This window comes from Heptranchias perlo, chromosome 2, assembly GCF_035084215.1.
Source record: "Heptranchias perlo isolate sHepPer1 chromosome 2, sHepPer1.hap1, whole genome shotgun sequence".
Taxonomy (NCBI): Eukaryota; Metazoa; Chordata; class Chondrichthyes; order Hexanchiformes; family Hexanchidae; genus Heptranchias; species Heptranchias perlo.
In genome coordinates this window covers 144324920-144347013 of record NC_090326.1, presented here as the reverse complement: position 1 = coordinate 144347013, position 22094 = coordinate 144324920, and the positions used below count along the sequence as shown (strand labels likewise).

Sequence of the window (22094 nt, the reverse complement as noted above, 5' to 3'; positions counted from 1 at the left end):
TCCCTTACCCCTTCACCTTCCCACTACCCATTCCTCTTCCTACCACCCCCTCATTCCTATCATTGCCCCTACTGCTTCTCCTTTGAACTACCCATTCAATCCTTGTAACTCCCCTCCCTATTGCTACAGTCACTCAACTCACCATTAACCCTCTTTCCACCTGCCCATTCCCTCCTGTTCCCTTCAAGGGTGGGTGATGAGGGTGCAGAAGCCCCCCCACCCCCCCCCAAAAAAAAAATCTCAAAGTGCATATTAATGAATTGCTTTGAAGTGTTGTTATGTAGGTAAACTGCCAAACTCAAATCAATTAGGAATTCGGAAAATTAACCCCAAACCGCCGCCTTCTGATCAGTTTGTGTTGGATTCGAACCTAGATACCGGGAGAAATTACACAGTGCTCACCAACTGTGTCACGCAGTCTCATCATTGTCTCGAGATATGTGGATAGAAATCCAGAACTCACATGTCTTGCAGTTAAAGTGGTGGTGCATGTTCAGCTGAAGCCTGACCGGTTTCTTTTGTTACTGTGCTGAAGGCTTTATGCCACATTATCATTCCAGATGCAGTTGTAGAGCAATGTTAAAAAGCTCCAATCCTTTAAATTCCCTCCAAAACACTAGACGCTCCCTTTAGGGAAACAGCATGTTCTACAGGGGAAACTTTCAAAATGTCAGATCAATAATTTATGAACAAAAAATATTTCCCCATCAATTAAGTTTAACAGAATCTCTAGATCTTTCGGAGCCTATGATTTTAGCATGCCAACATGTAATAAATTAAACAATAAAACAATTTATGTTCCACCAACAGAGGATTGGATATCATGTATTTCAGAAATATATCCAATAACATTACTATTAAAATTAGAATAAAACTTTTATTAATAGAGCATTTGTAAAGGATTTAACTAAGGGAAACATTACTTATAATGCCACTGAAAGGAAATTCAAAAGGATTTAAATTGAGTTGAAGAGCTTCAGGCTCAAAGTTTTGAGGCTTCCCGATATTAACAAGACTTTGTGTGGAGAATATTGATGCCGTTGCATTGAGCTTGCTGCATATGTATCACTTATGAGCTGCCAGAAATAATTTTCACTGAACCTGACTACACAGAAGTTGTTCTTATCACTTAGCGCTAGAAGCCAGAAAACCTCATCCATGACATTTATTAAAGTACTGATAGATCCCCTCAAGGATGTATATTTGTAGCTGATAATGTGTAAATCCAAAAAAAACATATTTTATTGAGGAGGATGTAATGTTGAATGGGAAATTTCATGCAAGTAGTCTGTAAGGCTTGAGAGTTCTGTGAATGACTCAATTGTACAAACAGACTTTGGTTGTGTCATTATATGTAGCTTCTCCGTCAAGCTACTTATATATAGGTCATTATCTCATTGTTGTTTGTGGGAATCTTGCTGTGCGTATATTGGCTGCCACGTTTCCTACATTACAACAGTGACCACACTTCCAAAGTACTTAATTGGCTGTAGAGCACTTTGGGATGTCCTGAGGTCGTTAAAAGAGCTATATAAATGCAAGTTTTTCTTTCTTTTTAAGAGGATATGCATTTGGGAAAATCACAATACACAAGTTATTCCAAAACTGATGAAAATCTCAAAGGAACGCAGGAATTGCTAGACGAAAAAAGACCAAGGTCCATCTAGTTCGCCTTCTACCATCCTGGTAGCTGCATGATACAATGATAATGGAGCTGTTGATTAATCATAGCAATCGCTCTCTATCAATTAATCTACAACAGACCCAGAAATGACACGTGCAAAAACCCCAATGGTGGAGAGCTTTGGGAACCATAGATCCAAAGTCACCTTTTCTTCCCAAGCACACTATACTTACCACATGTCTTGTCTCAAATTACTCATATATTGTATTTCAAAATGTTATTTTCTGAAAGAAATCGGTTTAATTTGCATTTGATTGGATCAATACATACTGCTTCCACCATCTCCCTAGGGAACCTGTTCCATAGATTGACTACTCGTTCACTGAAATATTGTTTCCGCATTTGGGAACGGCACAATATACAGGTAATTCCAAAAGCGATAAAGACCTCATAACCCACGAGTATTAAGCCACAATTAGTGATGCCCAAGTTCTGCAGGAATTAAAGAGGAACTGGATAAATATCTGGTTGCAAATGTGACAGGAAGTTTTATGAATAGATATATGTTCAGATAAGCAAATATTCCACAGGGCACAATTATTCTTCCATTGTTGGGGCGGGGAAATAAAATCTGTTGGGAGGATAGCAGGCCAGAGTTGAGTAATGAGTTCTGAGGAAGGATGAATATTCTGGAGGTTTGCTTTATGTACCTTTGGGGATCGTGGACTATTTAAGCAGAAACAAAAACAGAAGCTGTTGGAAACACTCAGCAAGTCAGTCAGCATCTGTGGAGAGAGCAGATGAGTCAATGATTTGGGTGCGGACCCTTTGTCGGAACAGGATGCCGACTTCCCTGCTTAATGTTTCCAGCACTTTTGTTTCTGGATTTCCAGCAGGTTTTTTTTTGTTGCTATTCCTCTCTAGAAATACATCTAATTAGGGCAGGTTTTCAACTTGCTACCTGGGTGTAAAAGTAGCGTTGTGAATCGGCCGCCTGTTATAGAAAACGCCCGCTCTTCACCTCCACTGAAATCAAATGGAAATGAAAATCGGGCGGTTTCTATAACGGGCGGAAAGTTGAAGATCTGCCCCTTTGCCTCTTGAGCCTGTTTATACTGCCAGCTTCAGTGGTCTTCCTTGGTAACTTATTCCACAAGGCAATCATAAGTATGAGCAAAGGAAATGTGACTCTGGACACAGAGCTCAGTTATTCCACCTTCCATCTGCAAAATATCACTCCTCAGCAGCAGTGATGCAGTTTATAAAGGATCATGAAAAAATTCTGACAGTCCAAGGATCATTTTTTAAAATCCAGTTTTAAAAAAAACCCTCAAAATCCTAAAGCTAGATGTTAACAACACAGCACTCTATTTGCCATTGGGTTATCACAGCTATTAGCTAGATGTTATTGCCAAAAATTAAATAGTAATGATATAGTTTGTAGTTTTCTTCAAAGGAAGTGTTTCAGTGGGTGGCATGGTGAATTGAAGATCGTGGGGGTGAATTGAAGATCGTGGGGGTGAATTGAAGATCGTGGGGGTGAATTTCTGATTGTTTCTCTCACTTAGTCCACCATAACTTTGGCGCAAGAGCTGCAGAAACCTGGAAAAACAGGATGGATGGTGCTAACACCGTTTTTCTGGGGTTTCCGCGGCTCTTCTGCCAAAGTTACCAGGGACAAGTGGGAGAACTCCCCTCCCCCCAGAAATGACCATAACTGATTGCAGCAGACAAACGTATCGTCCGTTGATATGACATTACTGTGGCTACTAATTAATGGAGGCATTTACTTTAAATAGTTTAATACCTCCACTAAAATAGTGGACAGTGGATTGCGATTTAAACACAATGAAGCCCTAAATTTCCATGGCAACTCTACCAGTGTTCGGCCATAATTCTGGCGGGACACTGACAAAACAGCCAGGGATACGGTGTAAATGGTCATTTTCAGCCATTTATGCCTGAGGACTCTGTTGGCCTCCCACCAGAGTTAAAGCGAGATACCAGTAAATCTCACACAGAGTTTCAGGACCTAAGTCTTTGTCTACTTATACTGTCAACAGTAATTTCTAGGCTTAAATCATGTTGCTAATAGCTGTGATAACCCAGTGGCAAATAGAGTGCTGTGTTGTTAAAAACATTCGTACACTGGGGTATTGAGCTGCGATTCTGCTCTCACTTAGTGCAACTAATTTGAGTTTTCCTCTGCCAACTCTAATTCACTCAAAACTGTTTCCGTTAAATGTAATGCAACCAAAGTAATTGAAGATGTCAATATGACAATGAACATCCACCACTACACTACGTTCCCCTCCCTCCATCATGGTTGCTCCCTGCTGTGTGCCATTGTTAAGCTGCAGTTCACTCAATTAACTTGCAGATGCCAATTTTACTTTGTGCTTGGGAATACAATGGGAGGCAAGCTTGCTGTGGAATGTGATGAACATACCTGTGTTTTAGATGAACAGTAGGGGTTTTGGAATTGGTGTTTGTTTGTTCATGTTTGAGAAAAAAATCAGCATTGCTCCCGGTTCTGCCCCCTCACTGATACTTTGGCTCCTACTGATGCTGTTCCAAGGCATGGAACTCTGCTCACACTGTGGCCGGGACTTCTTGATCTTGCAAAATGATCATGAACTGGGAGGCAAAGGGAGAGGAAGGGGGAAGACGTGCTGGTGTAAACGGGGCGGGGTGGGGGGTAAGGAGGAGGGGAATGCCAGGATGAACTCTGGTTGGGGGTTGGAGGGAGAAAAGTACTCTAGAGTCAGTGCGCATTGACCGCATCATTTAATGTAGTGACACAGGATCTCACTGAACATTGAGTTTGTGACGTAGACTTTGCCAGCATTGTTCTTCGTACATTACAGTGAGCTACCAATTTAATATTGACTGCTGTAGAATGCAGCGCAAGAACATACAGAGGCATGTTCTGTATTATTACCTTGCCGTAAAGCTTTGCCCACCGGGTATAAAGTGCACGTTTGCAGAGTCTGGACGAACAACCCAGGTCCCCCTTTCCTGTTGTGGCATTAATGACCTCCAGGTCGGGATCACCTACTGTCCAGTTTACACTGAAGCTAGGAGACTTTCCCTGCTGACGAAATCCAGTGCTGCTGATCCCTGCAGAGAGATCAAAACAAGTCAAATCAGAATAGAAGTAAAGGCCCAAGTGGAGAATAGATGCAGAAAATAGGCACATGGGTTTTCTACTGGTAAGCAAAATGTTGAGAACTTTTGTAATTTAAAACGCGTAGGAGGAAAATTGTGGAACATGTGTTTCTCTCCGGGCTCACACTTCCCCATTTCATTACATGCCATGTGTAAAGCACGTGTTGTCAGAGGGCATTTCGAGCAATTCTTGGATCACAGTACTGTCGGAGTGTGGAACTCAAACCAGCTTCTCACGAAACCTACTCATGTAGCAACTTGTTTTGAAACATTTTAATGGAGTGAATGTATCTTAAGGGAATGCATCTTGCCTTTAAGGTCTCTTGGGAGTCAAATGTCACTTACAAAGGGTTCTAAGGAGGAGAGAAGAGCTCTTGGTGCCTCTTACTCTTCCTTGTACTAGTTTTGTTTGAACACATAGATTTCCCAGTCAATTTGTGATCATAGAATATCAGTTGTGATTGCTGCATGATCTAATTTGAGATTAAAATGAATGCGACTACTAAAAAGTGTGTAAATATGGATAAAACACGGACTAGTGTTGGCACCTGTGTGGTTTCGAATCAGAAATTTCAGAAGCCAATTCTTTGGGCCGCTCAAGATCTTTAAATTGCCGACGCTAACCCTTCAATTGCAACTGCCAGCTTCAAATGCTGCTCTGTTTCAGCCTGTGTGCCCCTGATCTGCTTTTCTACAGGACTCTAATCTGTTGCCTGTCTCTCCATAGGCTCCATGATCTGTTGCTTCCCCCACCTGTGGATCCATATCGCAATTGGCTCTGCCTCTTTTGAGTCCAAATTCTGTTTAAAGTTAAAGTAATAAAGTGATACAAATATGAAATAAATTAAAACAGCAGATGGACCACAGGGGAATAAACTTTCAAAGCTACTACTCTTATATTAAAAAAAACTTTATTGCAAAGTAACTGTTACTGGGGAAAATAAGGTTTAAAATAAAATTAGTTGTCTTAGCAAAAATTACCCTCAATGGTATTTAGGGGTTGGAACTCCATGGATATCAAAGGACAGGAACTGAATTCATTATTTACCATTAAAGAGTGTGCTGCCCCTCCCCGTCATTCCTTGGCTTAAGGTTCTGGTCCCAGCTGTGCTTTGTCCTAAGCTTGAATTCCCTCCAATCATTCAGGGCTAAGGGAGGGGGCACCTGGGGGGAAGTTTGGCTTGGTGGGCAAGGGGAAGGGGGCCAAGCAACAGAGACAAATAAGTCCATGAGCTCCTTGCACTATCCTTGGCCCCCTCCCATTTCTCATCCACATGCTGCCCCTCATCCGAAAACATGTACGCTGACGACACCCAGCTCTACCACATCACCACCTCTCTTGACCCCTCCCCACTGCCTCTGATTTGTCAAGCTGCTTATCCAACTGGATGAGCAGAACTTTCCCCCAATTAAATATTGGGAAGACCGAAGCCATTGTCTTTGGTCCCCACCGTAACTTCGTCCCCTAGCCACTGAGTCCATCCTTCTCCCTGGCCAGTGTCTGAGGCTGAACCAGACTGTTCACAACCTTGGCGTCCTATTTGACCCTGAGCTGAGCTTCCGACCACATATCCTCTCCATCATCAAGACCGCCTACTTCCACCCCTGTAACATCGCGTGTCTCCGCTCCTGCCTCAGCTCATCTGCTGCTGAAACCCTCATCCATGCCTTTGTTTCCTCTAGACTTGATTATTCCAATGCACTTCTGGCTGGCCTCCAATCTTCCACCCTCCATAAACTTGAGTTCATCCAAAACTCTGCTGCTTGTATCCTAACTCGCACCAAGTTCCGTTCTCATCGCCCCTGTGCTCGCTGACCTACATTGGCTCCCGGTCCGGGAACGCCTCAATTTTAAAATTCTCATCCTTGGCCTCACCCCTCCCTATCTCTGTAACCTCCTCCAGCTCTACAACCCTCTGAGATCTCTGCGCTCCTCCATATCTGGCCTCTTGCGCATCCCCGATTTTCTTCACTCCATCATTGGCGGCCGTGCCTTCAGCTGCCCAGGCTCTAAGCTCTAAAATTCTCTATCTAAACCTATCTGCCTCTCTATCCTCCTTTTAAGACAATCCTTAAAACCTCTTACCTGTCCTGATATCTCATTATGTGGCTCGGTGTCAAATTTTGTTTGATAACGCTCCTGTAAAGCACCATTAGACGTTTTACTACATTAAAGGCGCTATATAAATGCAAATTGTTGTTGCACTTGTTGTTGGAGGTGAGGGTGGAGGGGGCAGGTGAGATGAATTTAAGGAGATGGTTGGTTAAGAATAAAACAAGGTGGAGGTTATATTTTCTTTCCATATTGATCCTGGAATAGTGGGCTGTTTTGGCAGAGGAGAGTGAAACCCATAGTGCTTGATGTGGTCCAGCCAGATCTGATGATGGCTGGCTCAGCCACGTTTATATTATTACTAAAACTGATTCCACTAGGATAGGTTCTATTTTCCTGATTTCTCTCTGTTCATGTCCTTCTCTTTTCTACTTTCTGCTTTCTCAATCACGTTTGTCTCCCTCAGGACATCAGTGTTTTCCATCATTTCTGAGTTTGAAAAGCTAAAAATGACAAGCTGTATACATAGCAATATTTCTGGTCTCTCTTGACGTTTACCTTTTCTGCATATAAATAGAGAATGCTGAATGTGTGAAATGGCCTGTCCAAGGATGCAGTGGAGATGGACATAGTCAGCAAATTGAAAAGGGAGTTTGGTAATTTTTTTGCTGAAGGAGTCGATTGAAGGGATATATTGTAGTCTTTTTTGTACTCTCGGGATCATCCAGTGGTGTTTTCTGATACGGGATACCTATTGCTTCTCATAATTCAGCAACTACAAAATGTGTGACTCTGAATGTAGGTCTCCCTTTGTTGCTCTCCTCCATTTTTACTCCACCCAGTGCTGATCTGCACCAGGTGTCGGGCAGAAGAGGAGCTGTCAAATCTTTATCGCCGTTAGAACAAAGTCATTCATGCAAGTTTATATTGTTAGCTGCCGCTGAAGGGGAGAGAGCCACATTCTGGATTTAAATGTAAAAGTACCCATTAACTTGTAGAAACCAGACAACTCCAGGAAAAAGGCCTCTCGCCCTCAATGAATGATTTCGCCGGGGTCTGACTTTGAAGAGTTACTGAGGCCGACAGCGTGACTAAGCTGAACTAACATTACTGCAATTTTTAATAAGAGCCTGGGTTAATGACTGTTAATGACACCATGGATAAATAAAAAGGTAAAGGTAAAACTGAAACTAAAAAAGAAGGCATACTCTAGGTACATCGACAATAAAGGAGAGGATGACAAAAGGGAATATGAAAAGGTGAGGAAAGAAGTTAATAAACAATTAGGAAAGCAAAGAGGAGCTACGAGATTAAATTATCAAGGAATATAAAAAGAAATAGCAAAGTATTCTACAGATACATAAAATAACAAAAGAAAAATCAGGATGGGGATAGGGCCACTAAAGGATGCACTAGATAAACTCACAGGTAATGACTGCGAAATGGCAGAAATAGTGAATAGTTACTTTGCCTCAGTATTTACCAGGGAGACTAACATGATGGGCAGGACATTAGAAGAAGAGATCAAAAAAGATATAAAGACATTTAAGATAGAAAAAGGGGGAGATAATTGATAAACTAATCAAATCTAGAAAGGATAAAACCCCTGGTCCGGATGGATTGCATCCGCAAATATTAAAAGAAGTTAGGGAAGAGATAGCAGAGGCACTATTACATATATATAAAAATTCACTAGAAAAGTGAACAGTGCCAGAGGACTGGCAGACAGCTAATGTTATTCCTATATTTAAAAAGGGAGTTAGAACAAGCCTAGGGAACGATAGACCGGTTAGCCTAATGTCGGTGGTAGGAAAGATAATGGAATATTTACTCAAAGATGTAATAGAAAAACATATAGAAACCAAAAATATAATAAAGAGTAGTTAGCAAGGATTTCAGAAGGGAACTATCCTTATTGAATTCTTTGAAGAAGTAACAGAAAGAGTAGATAAGGGTAATGTAGTAGGTGTAATATATTTGGATTTTCAAAAGGCCTTCGATAAGATACTGCATTGTAGACTCAGGGCTAAGGTCAGAGCATATGGAGTCGGGGGACAGACAGAATGGATAGCAAGCTGGCTACAAACCTGAAACCAGAGAGTAGGGGTTAAGGGTAGCCACTCAGACTGGCAAAAGATGGGAAGTGGTGCTCCACAGGGATTGGTGCTGGGACCACACTTGTTCATTTACATTAACGATTTGGATTCGGGAATCAGAAGTACAATTTCAAAATTTGCGGACGACACAAACTTTGGGGGGGTATAGTTAATATAAAGGAAGAATGCGCCAAAATGCAATAGGACATAAATAAACCTGCAGAATGGGCATGTAATTGGCAAATGAATTTCAGTACAGATAAGTGTGAGGTGGTGCATTTTGGTAGGAAGAATAAGAAGACCATATACTACTTGGATAATAAGAGTCTAAATGGGATAGAGGAGCAATGTGATCTAGGGGTACAGATACACAAATCACTAAAAGTAGTGACGCAGGTTAATAAGGCATTAAAAAAGGTAAATCTAGCACTAGGGTTCATTTCTAGAGGGATGGAATTGAAAAGCAAAGAAGTTGTTTTAAACTTGTATAGAACTGTGGAACACTGTGCACAGTTCTGGTCTCCATATTATAGAAAGGATATAGAGGCATTGGAGAGGGTGCAAAAAAGATTCACAAGAATGATACCAGAACTGAGAGAATATCCTTATCAGGAAAGTCTGAACAGGCTGGGGCTCTTTTCTCTCGAAAAGAGAAGGCTGAGGGGTGACCCATTGGAGGTCTTTAAGATAACGATAGGGTTTGATAGGGTAGATGTAGAGAAAATGTTTCCACTTGTGGGGGGAGTCCAAAACTACAGAACATAAATATAAAATAGTCGCTAATAAATCCAATAGGGAATTCAGGAGAAATTTCTTTACCCGAAGAGTGGTAAGAATGTGGAATGCACTACTACAAGGAATAGTTGAGGCAAATAGCAGAGATGCATTTAAGGGGAAGCTCGATAAGTAAATGAAGGAGAAAGGAATAGAAGGATATCCTGATAGGGTTAGATGAAGTAGGGAGGGAGGAGGCTCGTGTGGAGCATAAACGCCGTCATAGTCCAGTTGGGCCGAATGGCCTGTTTCTGTGCTGTAGTTTTGATGTAATGCAATGTAACTCGATGTAATTCAGCTCCTTCATACTGTCAAATTGTCAGAATCAGTTATTTCTCCCTGTCTGGTCCCCTGATAGCATCAATGCTCACTCTTTAAAATCAAAAATGTCAAGAGAAATAGACACAGAGAAAAAAACTCAAAAGGAAGTTAGTTAAAAAGAATTAAGATCTATCCTATTATTAAAAAAACCCAGGATCTCTCTTTAATCTCTAAATGTCACCTTCTATTTTCTGAAATTAAACAAAAATCTACCACTATGTACCTAAAATGAAGTGTCAGAAAATGTCAAAACATGTAAAAAAAAATCTACTAATGTCAAAATAAATATTGTAAAAAAAGTTACATTCACAAGTATGGAATAAAAATACCTGTTTTAAAAAAAAATAAATTCAGTAACATACTTGTAAAGGGAAGTGGCTAGCTCAGTGGGTTAAGATGCTTTTATATGATACAGTAGTGTAGTGGTTATGTTGCTGGACTAGTAATTCAGAGAATGTGAGTTCAAATCCTAGTTTAGAAATTTGAATTCAGTTTAAAAAATTCTTGAAATAAAAAGCTGGTATCAGTAAAATTGACCGTGAAGTTATAAAAACCCAACTGACTTAGAGGGGGAAAGGTGCCATCCTTACCCAGTCTAGCCTATGTGACTCAAGTTCCACACCAATGTGGTTGACTACTGCCCTCTGAAGTGACCTAGCAAGCCATTCAGTCAAATTCAGGACAACTAGGGACGGGCAATAAATGCTGGCAAGATTAGATGACATTGTTGAAAAGTCAGACCAGCTTCCAGGTACATGTCTGACACTGTTAATATGATACACTGTTTTCCTGTAAGAGTGGACCTTGTTCTATTTTCGTGGCAACAGTGACTGCCAGTATGACTATACTGCAACAACAGGTTACCTGTGTACGATGACATTCATAGACAATCATGGCGTCATCTGCCATTGATTGCTGGGAAATTTAGTGTCAAGATTTGTTAGAATTAAATATTCTAAAGAGTTTTGACAAAATTTGCTGTTAATAAAATAAATCAGATTAAAATGAAAACTCATTTTAATAAATGAACATACTCAGTAACCATTCAACGATGGTTCTTTTTCATTGTTTCACTGCAACATTAGAAAGCTTAATATTTCCAAATTGTGTGCTCTACCCAAGTGCCAATGCTTCATTAAATTGGCTTCTGTCCAAGTAAGCAATTAACTCTAAAATGCAAATTAAACTTAAATTAAGAACTTAATGGCTGACATTTTAAAGATAATAGAAAAAATCATTTATAACATTCAGCAACAGTATGCACGGGTTAGAAACTAAAGGCATAAAACAGAAACTCTAAACCCGTTTTTACTTTATTTTTAACATGGGGTCTCTAGGGATTCATTACTACAATGGCCTCTACCCATCTATATGTGTGCCTGTGAATGACACTAATAACAGCTGAAATAAATTACGTAGCTATAATTTAGCAAGGCATTAGACAGCAGAAAGAGAAAAATGAGTATGGAGTATGGTGACTTTGTAGTTCTCGCAGTTGAGTGCTTTGTTCTCAACCCTGAGTTAGAGTTTGAATTGAACTTAATGCAGCTGGATGAGTTATTTCAGTTCTCAGTTCAGCTGCTGGACAGAAAATCAACCCTGAGTTAGAGTTTGAATTGAACTTAATGCAGCTGTTTCTATGTTTCTGCCTCTCTCTCTCTCTGTTTTTTTTTGGTTGTTTGTATATTCGGTGGCCATGTAGGTAACACCTCTCTGTCTGCACACTGTGATTGCCTTGGCAACGGGCAGTTGGAAAGACTATCTGTAATCACCAGGTATTGTTCTGTGATTTATAAATGCGAAGGGTTCGAGGATTTCATTTCCACATTCACCTGAGGAAGGAGGAAGCCTCCGAAAGCTTGTGAATTTCAAATAAAATTGTTGGACTATAACTTGGTGTTGTAAAATTGTTTACAATTGTCAACCCCAGTCCATCACCGGCATCTCCACATCACAGCTGGATGAGTTATTTCAGTTCTCAGTTCAGCTGCTGGACAGAAAACTGTGCAAACATAAGAATGGAGGAAGAACTTATACTGTCCAGATACAAACATACTTCACTTGCATATCCTACAGGCTGATCTGAGAGCGGACATGAAGTTTATGGCCAATGCAAGTTCCACACCAATGTGGTTGACTCTTTAAAAGCCAATATTAACAGTCTAGGAGAATTAGGAGACGATACAAATATTGTTCAGTACTTTAATCTATACTGCAAAATATGGCAACTTTTAGGTAATCAAATGGGTTATGAAATTAAAGAATAAGGTAGGGCTGCAAGTAGGCATCATCACTGAAAGGAGCCGCCCTTTGATGAAATACGCAAATAAGTGTGTGAATATTAATCTAAAGGCCAACTTTTTTATTGTTGGGGAATAGAAAGAATAGTTTGTGCTACTAACATGGAATCAATGCATGTAGATAACGATTTTGGAGCTTGCTGAAGCCATGTGTGCATCAACATGTGACTGACCAGAAGGTTCTGAAGTTGTCAGAGCAGAGGGCACAATTAGCCAACAGCCAGAGCAGAACTATGCAAGATTTAGGACAGAAGTGCCCAGTACTGCTATGTACTGTTTTACTTTGCTTTAGAAAAGCCACAAGAGAGTGCATTTATTCGTAAGTTGATTTTCCTTTTTTTTCAAAGAGTGTTTGCTTGAGTGTTTATAGAGTTAAAGGCATGGCAATTTTATGCAGAAAGTGGATTACAATTATGCTTAAATAGGAAATAATGGCAGAAACAAATCAGGACTTAAAACATCCAGATAGTTGGACTTTTGGTTCTGAATATTTGGTTGAATATGGAAATCTAACTTTCCAATCTAACTTTTATGGAGTTGTACAGGATATATTATTAAGATTTATTCAGTAAGTCAGGATATTGTGTTGAATTCATGCTAATCCTAGTTTTTGGCATTTTGCAAATGTGTACCAGTGGTTCAGAACAGTTCTGTGCAGACAGTACATGCAAACAATGAATATACAGCACCTATTCTTGATTTAAAATTACAGGGGTAGAAATTTATCTTGGTCCTGTAGCACAAAAGGGGCGCTATCGTCTTGGTTGCCTGTTGTAGGCCCCGCCTGATATTCAATACCGCCCGTTGTAGGCCCCGCCTGATATTCAATACCGCCCATTGTAGGCCCCGCCTGATATTCAATACCGCCCATTGTAGGCCCCGCCTGATATTCAATACCACCTGTTGTAGGCCCCGCCTGATATTTAATACCGCTGTTACAGGCCCCGCCTGATATTCAATACCGCTGTTATAGGCCCCGCCTGATATTCAATACCGCTGTTATAGGCCCCGCCTGATATTCAATACCGCTGTTATAGGCCCCGCCTCATATTCAATACCACTGTTACAGGCCCCACCTCATATTCAATACCGGCTTTTATACATCCCGCCTGATATTCAATACCGCCCGTTATAGGCCCCGCCTCATATTCAATACCGCCCATTATAGGACCTGCCTGATATTCAGTACTGCCCGTTATAGGCCCTGCCTGATATTCAGTACTGCCCGTTATAGGACCTGCCTGATATTCAATGCCGCCCGTTATAGGCCCTGCCTGATATTCAATACCGGCCATTACACACCCCACCTGATATTCAATACCTCCTGTTTTGCACTGCGGGCCGAGGTTTAATTTCTACCCCACAATGTTCACTCCACTAACTATCTGGGTTCTTATTTACTCAGGAGGGAAAAAACTTAAGCTCTGCCTGTAGTGCAGCGATTACTGAGGCCGCTGCCACGCGTCACAGGCCTCAGTGTGGCATGGCACTAGCCCAGCTTCTTATAAGACTGATAACATACCACTGAGAAGAGGCTGGTTGTATCGATAGGGTGGCGGCAGCTGACCAACATCCTCTAGCCGTTGGCACACTGCACGCGAAAGGTGACCAACGTGGTGAGTGCTTCCCAGGACGATGCTCTGCAGGTAGATCGGCTCAATGAAATGACTCAGGAGAGATCCTTGAGCACCCAAAACGTTCCACCTGAAATACAGTTGTAGCGGGAGAGGTTTAACGAGTTAGCAGAAATGTACTTGATTTTTACTTCCTTTAGAATCGTTTCAGTGTCAGGCTGTCTTTGTTTGAAATGGGGGCCTCAAACAGATTGCTCCCAGCTGAGCACTTTTCATTTGAACTTGTAGTTAATTTGGCGCAGCCAGCTTCTCGTCTGCTAATTGCGCTACACTGCAATTAAGTGATGAATGGACAGTAGGGCTAATAACAATTTAGTACAGACAGTTGTCCACACGTGTCCAATAAATTTGTGACCTGTATTTTTACTTGAGGGAGGGATTAAACAAAGGAGTAGCAAGATTAGGGACAGTGTTAATATAGTGGGTTCACAGAGCAGAAATGTAGATATACAGCCTGATTTTATAATCACAATTAGCTACTGTAGCCCTTCTAGTGACATTTTGAGTCATGGATCTGGATATTTTTTGTCTGAGTGCAGCACTTCCTTATAAGTTAACTTTCTCCTCTTTCCCAAATTGTGTCCCTCTGGACCATGCATAATTAATGTACAGCCTGCTCCAATTGTCTCTAAAACATGGACACACAGACACATGGTAGATGAAATTTAATGCAGAGAAGTGCAAAGTGATACATTTTGGCAGGAAGAACGAAGAGAGGCAATATAAACTAAATGGTACAATTCTAAAGGGGATGCAGGAGCAGAGAGACCTGGGGGTATATGTGCACAAATCTTTGAAGGTGGCAGGACAGGTTGAGAAAGTGGTTAAAAAAGCATACAGCATCCTGGGCTTTATAAATAGAGGCATAGAGTACAAAAGCAAGGAGGTTATGTTGAGCATTTATAAAACACTGGTTCGACCACAACTGGAATATTGTGTTCAGTTCTGAGCACCGCACTTTAGGAAGGATGTGAAGGCCTTAGAGAGGGTGCAGAAAAGATTTACTAGAATGGTTCCAAGGAAGAGGAACTTCAGCTATGTGGATAGACTGGAGAAGCTGGGGTTGTTCTCCTTAGAGCAGAGAAGGTTGAGAGGAGATTTGATAGAAGTGTTCAAAATCATGAAGGGATTAGATAAAGTAAAGAAAGAGAAACTGGAAGGGTCGAGAACCAGAGGACACAGACCTAAGGTGATTGGCAAAAGAACCAAAGGCGATGTGAGGAAAAACTTTTTTACGCAGTGAGCAGTTATGATCTGGAATGCATTGTCTGAAAGGGTGGTGGAGGCAGATTCAATTGTGGCTTTCAAAAGGGAATTGCATAAGTAATTGAAGGGAAAAAATTTGCAGGGCTATGGGGAAAGAGCAGGGGATTGGGACTAACTGGAATGCTCTTACAGAGAGCCGGCACAGGCTCAATGGGCCGAATGGCCTCCTCCTGTGCTGTGACGATTCTATAATTCTATGAACCAGCTACTGGGAATTGAATGCAAGCAGTCTGGCTCTGACCTTGGCCTGGAAGCTCCTCGGGGGCTCAATCCCAGCTTTTACATAGAGTCTGTGTCTACGGTGAACTCCGCTAATGACCTCAATAGAGTTTGTGTGGTCGGGGATGAGTGGGCCTTTAGTGGGTTGGGGGGGGGGGGGCTTCATCTGCAGTGCCTCTCTGCTGAGAAGGCCAGAAATGCTGGTTGAAACTTGCCGGGGTGATGGTGGTGGGAGTTGTACAGCTCCCCCCACCCCGACCCCCACTCTTACCCACACAGGAATAAAACACGTCCAGTATGGGTTTCAATTGGCCTCAGCACCCCTGGGTGAGGGTGTGGAAAGCTGGCCAGTGTTCCTTGCTAGCCAATGCCCTTTACTGAAAACACATGTGCATGGATGCATGGTAAGGAGAGGTTTGGGATTGAATATAAAGAAAGAAAAAGAAATAATTTGTATTTATTGCACCTTTCATGAGAACTCCCCTGCTCTTCTTCGAAATAGTGGCCATGGGATCTTTTATGTCCTCCTGAGAGGGCAGACAGGTCCTCGGTTTAACGTCTCATCCGAAAGATGGCACCTGCGACTGTGCAGCACTCCCTCGGTGCTGCACTGAGTGTGGTCCAAAAAGCCAGCTGACACTCACAATCAAGGATCAGACATGAATAATGGCCACATGGATGAGGTAGTGGAGGGTGACTGACACCTGAGGAACTAAACCCTGGCAGTAGACCTGGCTTCAGATGAGGGATGGGTGGAGATTTTTTCTTTTGGTTGGGAATTTCCTCGGCTGGAACTTCACTGGAAGTGCAGCGGGAGACTCGATTTACGCGTGTAAACGGTGTGAAACCCGATGACGTTAAGGCGGTAGCAGCTCTGAGGAAATTCCCGGCCACACAATTTGATCAACAGCTCAACAAATCAAAATAAACGGTTCAAGGCCCTTGCAGAAAACATTAAAAATCAGTGCGTAACGGTGGTTAGAGTATTGGAAAGGTTGCGTCCCGTTTCACTGACAGTGAACTAGCAGGAGCTGAACTGATAATGTGCTGCTGATTTGGCTCTGCTCAAATCCATGTGGAGGTAATTGGCTCTATTGCGGGCAGGGTTAATAAAATGCACATGTAGGGGCAACTTAGGCAGGCAACAGAATATACTGGAACACAAACCATGATGTCCTGTGATGGTAGTCCCTATCTGCCCTTCCTCCGCACCTCTGAGCTGTGTGCTAAGGGGAGACACTAGAGGAGGCCAGGGGCCTCTCCAATGGTGGGAGGGAGGGAGGGGGGGGCATGGGGGTGGGGGAAGAGAAAGTCCGAGGGAGAGCTGTTGTTCTTTATTTTGTATTCTTTTTCTCTGGCTTTGCTCTGGCCGTTGGTTAAGATTACGTGACATTTGTTTTGTCAGTTGGGGGCTGAAGGGATGATGCCCTGAGGGGGGAAAAATAACCAATCTATCAAAAAGGATTTACACATGAAAGATTAACATTACATCAACCATTTTTATGCTGCCAAACATAAGGAAGTGGTTATATACTGTAAACTCCTCTTTAAAATGCAAACCAAATGAAACAAAAGGAAATTAAAAACACTTTTGTCATACTTGTCAAATCTCATAAATATTCTAATCTGTATGTATTGTAATCCTCTCCATTGAGGCTAGCAAACTTCAGAAGAGAGACAGGCATACACATGGCCAACCGCAAGCTCATATGGAAAATTAAGTTATAGCTAGGCAGCCATGGCCAATATTTTCGCTGTACCTTCCATTTTGGGCACACAGCCCATATCTTTTTCTTTGATCTACCTCCTTATAGCAAAGCTATTACTGAATTGAAGAATATTAGCATTCATTACTTTAGCATAATTGCTACCAGTGGTTTGTTCGACAACATGAATTTGTACTATGAAATGTTCTCATATAATTCAAGCTGGAGCGGCTGAAATTCCTTGGCCGTTCCAGCAGATTCCTCCTGTGACTTTGGCTTGAGTCTGTTGGAACAGTCGCAAACTTCACAGGGACTCAGATACAGGGCAGAGTTTCCAGTATCGTCTTGTGATGGCGAGACTCCGCCCCCCCACCACCACCACCTTCACAAGGCCATCATCTGAAAGTGGGGGGGATCGCAAGGCCAGGGGCAGGGACTCGCTTAAATAGTTGATGGCTGTTTTTGCGACTGGAAGGCTGTTTCCAGTGGGGTCCCGCAAGGCTCGGTACTAGGTCCCTTGCTTTTTGCCGTATTTATTAATGATTTGGACTTGAATGTGGGGGGCTTGATCAAGAAGTTTGCGGATGATACAAAAATTGGCCGTGTGGTTGATAGTGAGGAGGAAAGTTGTAGACTGCAGGAAGATATCAATGGACTGGTCAGGTGGGCAGAAAAGTGGCAAATGGAATTCAATCCAGAGAAGTGTGAGGTAATGCATTTGGGGAGGGCAAACAAGGCAAGGGTATACACAATAAATGGGAGGATACTGAGAATGTAGAGGAACAAAAGGACCTTGCAGTGCATGTCCACACATCCCTGAAGGTAGCAGGACAGGTAGTTAAGGTGGTTAAAAAGGCATGCGGGATACTTTCTTTATTAGACGAGGCATAGAATATAAGAGCAGGGAGGTTATGCTAGAACTGTATAAAACATAGGTTAGGCCACAGCTTGAGTACTGCAGACAGTTCTGGTCACCACATTGCAGGAAAGGTATGATTGCACTAGAGAGAGTACAAAGGAGATTTACGAGGATGTTGCCAGGACTGGAGAATTTTAGCTATGAGAAAAGATTGGATAGGCTGGGGTTGTTTCCTTTGGAACAAAGGAGGCTGAGTGGTGATTTATTTGAGGTGTATAAAATTATGGCGAGACTAGATAGAGTGGATAGAGAGGACCCATTTCTCTTCGCAGAGGGGTCAGTGACCAGGGGACGTAGATTTAAAGTAGTTGGTTGAAGAATTAGTGGGGAGCTGAGGAGAAAATTTTTCACCCAGAGGATAGTGAGGGTCTGGAGCTCACTGCCTGAAAGGGTGGTCGAGGCAGAAACCCTCAACTCATTTAAAAAGTACTTGAATGCGCACTTGAAGTGCCGTAACCTACAGGGCTACGGACTAAGTGCTGGAAAGTGGGATTCAGCTGGATAGCTCTTTTTTGGCCGGCATGGACCCGATGGGCCGAATGGCCTCCTTCTGTGCTGTAACTTTCTATGATTCAATGTCCCAGCCTCACAGGAACCCAGCATAATTTTGGAGACTGGTACGCCAGAGTGAGGAGTACCAACCTCTTGAAGGCCAGAAGTGGTGGGCCCCACAAGGGGCCACTTGGGGTGATGTTCGTGTTTTTAAAGCCCCCTGTCCATCTGGCAGCCAGAGGCTGGGTTTCCTGGCAGTTTGGGGCTGGTGGGTACCCGAGATGAGCCCGCAATGCCTCATTTCCATTCACTATATCCCTCTTCCTCCAAGTGGCGTGGCTGAGATTGGGAAATCACTGTATGAGGGGACATGACCATAGATTCACACACTATCACTCCATAACACAGTGTTTTCAAGTGCACTACATCTGCTTTGTGTGACGGTCACTGCATTTCAAAAATATGTGAAGCAATATAAATGCTTCTGAGAGACATGATAAGATGCTATATGATTGCAAGTCTTTAGCCCCAATTTTAACTGAGGGTGAGAGCCAGGCGGGCGGGGGCCGAGGCAGGTGGCAAACTGTCCCAACTTCAGCAGCGTGAGGCCCAGGAGATTTTAACTCCTGCTCCTCCCGGCCCCGCAAGGAAAGTAAAAATAAGTAAAACCACTTAACCTTTCAGGCCTCTTCTGGTCCCAACTCCTCTTCCCACTAGTTTGGCCTGATGGGAAGAGGAGTTGGGGCCTTCCCCACGCAGGCCTTTTTTAAAAAATAGCAGTCGGGCCCCAGTGAAGTCATTGGAGCTTGATCTGCATATTTAAAGAAGGACCCCACTGACTTCCAGCGGGTGTCCCTCTCACCTGCACAAAAGAGCAGGTTAAAATAGGAACCTGTGGGTAGACAGCGGGACCTTGGCGGTTAAGTCCCAAGGGTGATTTAAACTGTCTGGTTTCCACCGGGCAGGCAGGGTTAAAATATTTTTTTTCATTCGGACTCACTTGCAAGTGAAGTCTGTTAATACTCAGACTGACCAATAGATGATGCATTAAGCAAATATGAAAATTACTCATTATGAAAGGGAGAGAATAACTGGCATAATCCACTCAGTGCGCTGCCATAAGGATTGGCTTGGCAATGGTTGAGGAGGCGGTCCAGAGCAACCCCCCTTCCGGCTGTAGGAGGATGTAATTGGGAGAAAAAAGAAAATATATTTGCGATAAATAAAGACACTGTCACAGGCTCACAGTTTGACCATTTGAGGATAGAACCTGTGTAAATTTTGCCCGGTTACTCTGCATCTTCATTTATCCCAAGCTTGAAGAATCTTTCTCTTCATTCTCAGGATGTTGGCAATGCTGGCAAGGCCGCATTTATTGCCCATCCCTAGGTGCCCAGAGAAAGTGGTGGTGGGCCGCCTTCTTGAACTGCTGCAGTGTAATGGCTTGGTACAACTGAGTGGTTTTCTAGGCCACTTTAGAGGGCAGTTAACAGTCAACCACTCTGGTGTGGGACTGGAATCACATATAGGCCAGACCAGGTAAGAATACCCGTCTACCCAGATTTCCTTCCCTTAAGGACATTAGTGAACCAGTTGGGTTTTTACAACAATCTGACAGCTTCATGGTCACTTTTATTGGTACCAGCTTTTTATTTCCAGAGTTTTGAAACTAAATTCAAATTCTCAAACTACCAAACTCATGTTCTCTAGATTATTAGTCCAGGACTCTGGATTATTAGTCCAGTAACACAACCACTACACTACTGTACCCATTAAGAAGAATCTTACAGCTACAACTTTGCTCTTGCAAGATAATTCTATCTCTATGTATTTGCACACAACCTAATGATGGTGAATCAGACACTTCCAAGCTGGAGCGAGGGGACAAAATCATAAACAATAAGAATTCATACAGCAGTCTAAATGTGAATGTATTTATACTTCATTTTCTTTTTAATAGAATGGTAATATCGCTATTGTTAATAATGCTGATAAACCATTACCATAAATCATTAACATCTTTTAATGAAACCAATATTATATCACTGAAATAATTTGCAATATTTCAGTTAAGCTACCAAATATAATCAGTTTTATAAGTTTAGTAACATTGAGTAACATGGGTTATTAATTTTATAATAAACATTAGCTATGAAACAAATTAAAAATGTGTTTCTATCAATTGTTGTGAAATTACATTTAATTCCAGTTCTCCACTAAATAGTTCTTACATTTTGTTTAAATATAGCTTAAATATTCCCTGTGGGAAAAATAACAAACCACACATTAACCTAATCCTTACAACAGCAAAAACAACTTGGGTTTTTACAGTGCCTATCACATAACACAAGGTCCCAGGGCACTTTGCTTTGGGGCTTGGGGAGGAGAGTAGGGGGGGGCGGTTAAGAAGGAAGAGAGAGATTTGATGTTGATCATAGTATCGTAGTAGGTGCAGCACAGGAGGAGCCATTTGGCCCATCGTGCCTGTGCCGGCTCTTTGAAAGAGCTATCCAAATAGTCCCATTCTTCTGCTCTTTCCCCATAGCCCTGTAAATTTTTTCCTTTCAAATATTTATCTAATTCCCTTTTGAAAGTTACTATTGAATCTGCTTCCACCACCCTTTCAGGCAGTGCATTCCAGATCATTGCAACTCGCTGCGTAAAAAAATTGTTTCCTCATATCACCTCCGGCTCTTTTCTGATCGCCTTAAATCTGTGTCCTCTGGTTACCGACCCTTCTGCCACTGGAAACAGTTTCTCCTTATTTACTCTGTCAAAACCGTTCATGATTTTGAGCACCTCTATCAAATCTCCTCTTAACCTTCTCTCTTCTTAGGAGAACAACTCCAGCTTCTCCAGTCTCTCCAAATATATGAAGTCCCTCATCCCTGGCACCATTCTAGTAAATCTCTTCTGTATCCTCTCTAAGGCCTTGACATCCTTCCTAAAGTGTGGTGCCCAGAATTGAACACAATACTCCAGCTGAAGCCTAACCAGTGTTTTATAAATGTTTAGCATAACTTCCTTGCTTTTGTACTCTATGCCTCTATTAATGAAGCCCAGGATCCCATATGCTATTTTAACAGCCTTCTCAACTTGTCCTGCCACCTTCAAAGATTTGTGAATGTGATCTTTTTAATAAAATTACAGATTTATCTTTAACAGTGTGATGGAATCCTAAAATAAAGCGTTACTTTGGGCTAGTTTGGAGTGATGAGTCACAGTATGAGTCAGGTAACAAAAAGGGTAGATGAGGGCAATGCAGTTGATGTGGTGTATATGGACTTTTAAAAGGCGTTTGATAAAGTGCCGCATGGTAGACTTATCAGCAAGACTGTGGCCCATGGAATAAAGGGAGCAGTAGCAACACGGATACAGAATTGACTAAGGGACAGGAAATAGAGTGCTGGTGAACAGTTGTTTTTTTGGACTGGAGGAAGGTGTACTGTGATGTTCCCCAGGGGTCAATGCTGGGACCACTGCTTTTCTTGATATATATTAATGACTTGGACTCGGGTGTAC

General features: G+C 42.2%; 1 protein-coding gene across 1 annotated transcript in view; it reads right to left on the bottom strand.

The window, feature by feature from the left end:
• Positions 1–22094, bottom strand: part of adarb2 (adenosine deaminase RNA specific B2 (inactive)) — a 603243-nt gene that overhangs the window by 14520 nt on the left and 566629 nt on the right. The window contains 2 exon segments of the mRNA XM_067999193.1: positions 4566–4744; positions 13859–14040. Coding sequence (XP_067855294.1) covers positions 4566–4744; positions 13859–14040 — 361 coding nt within the window.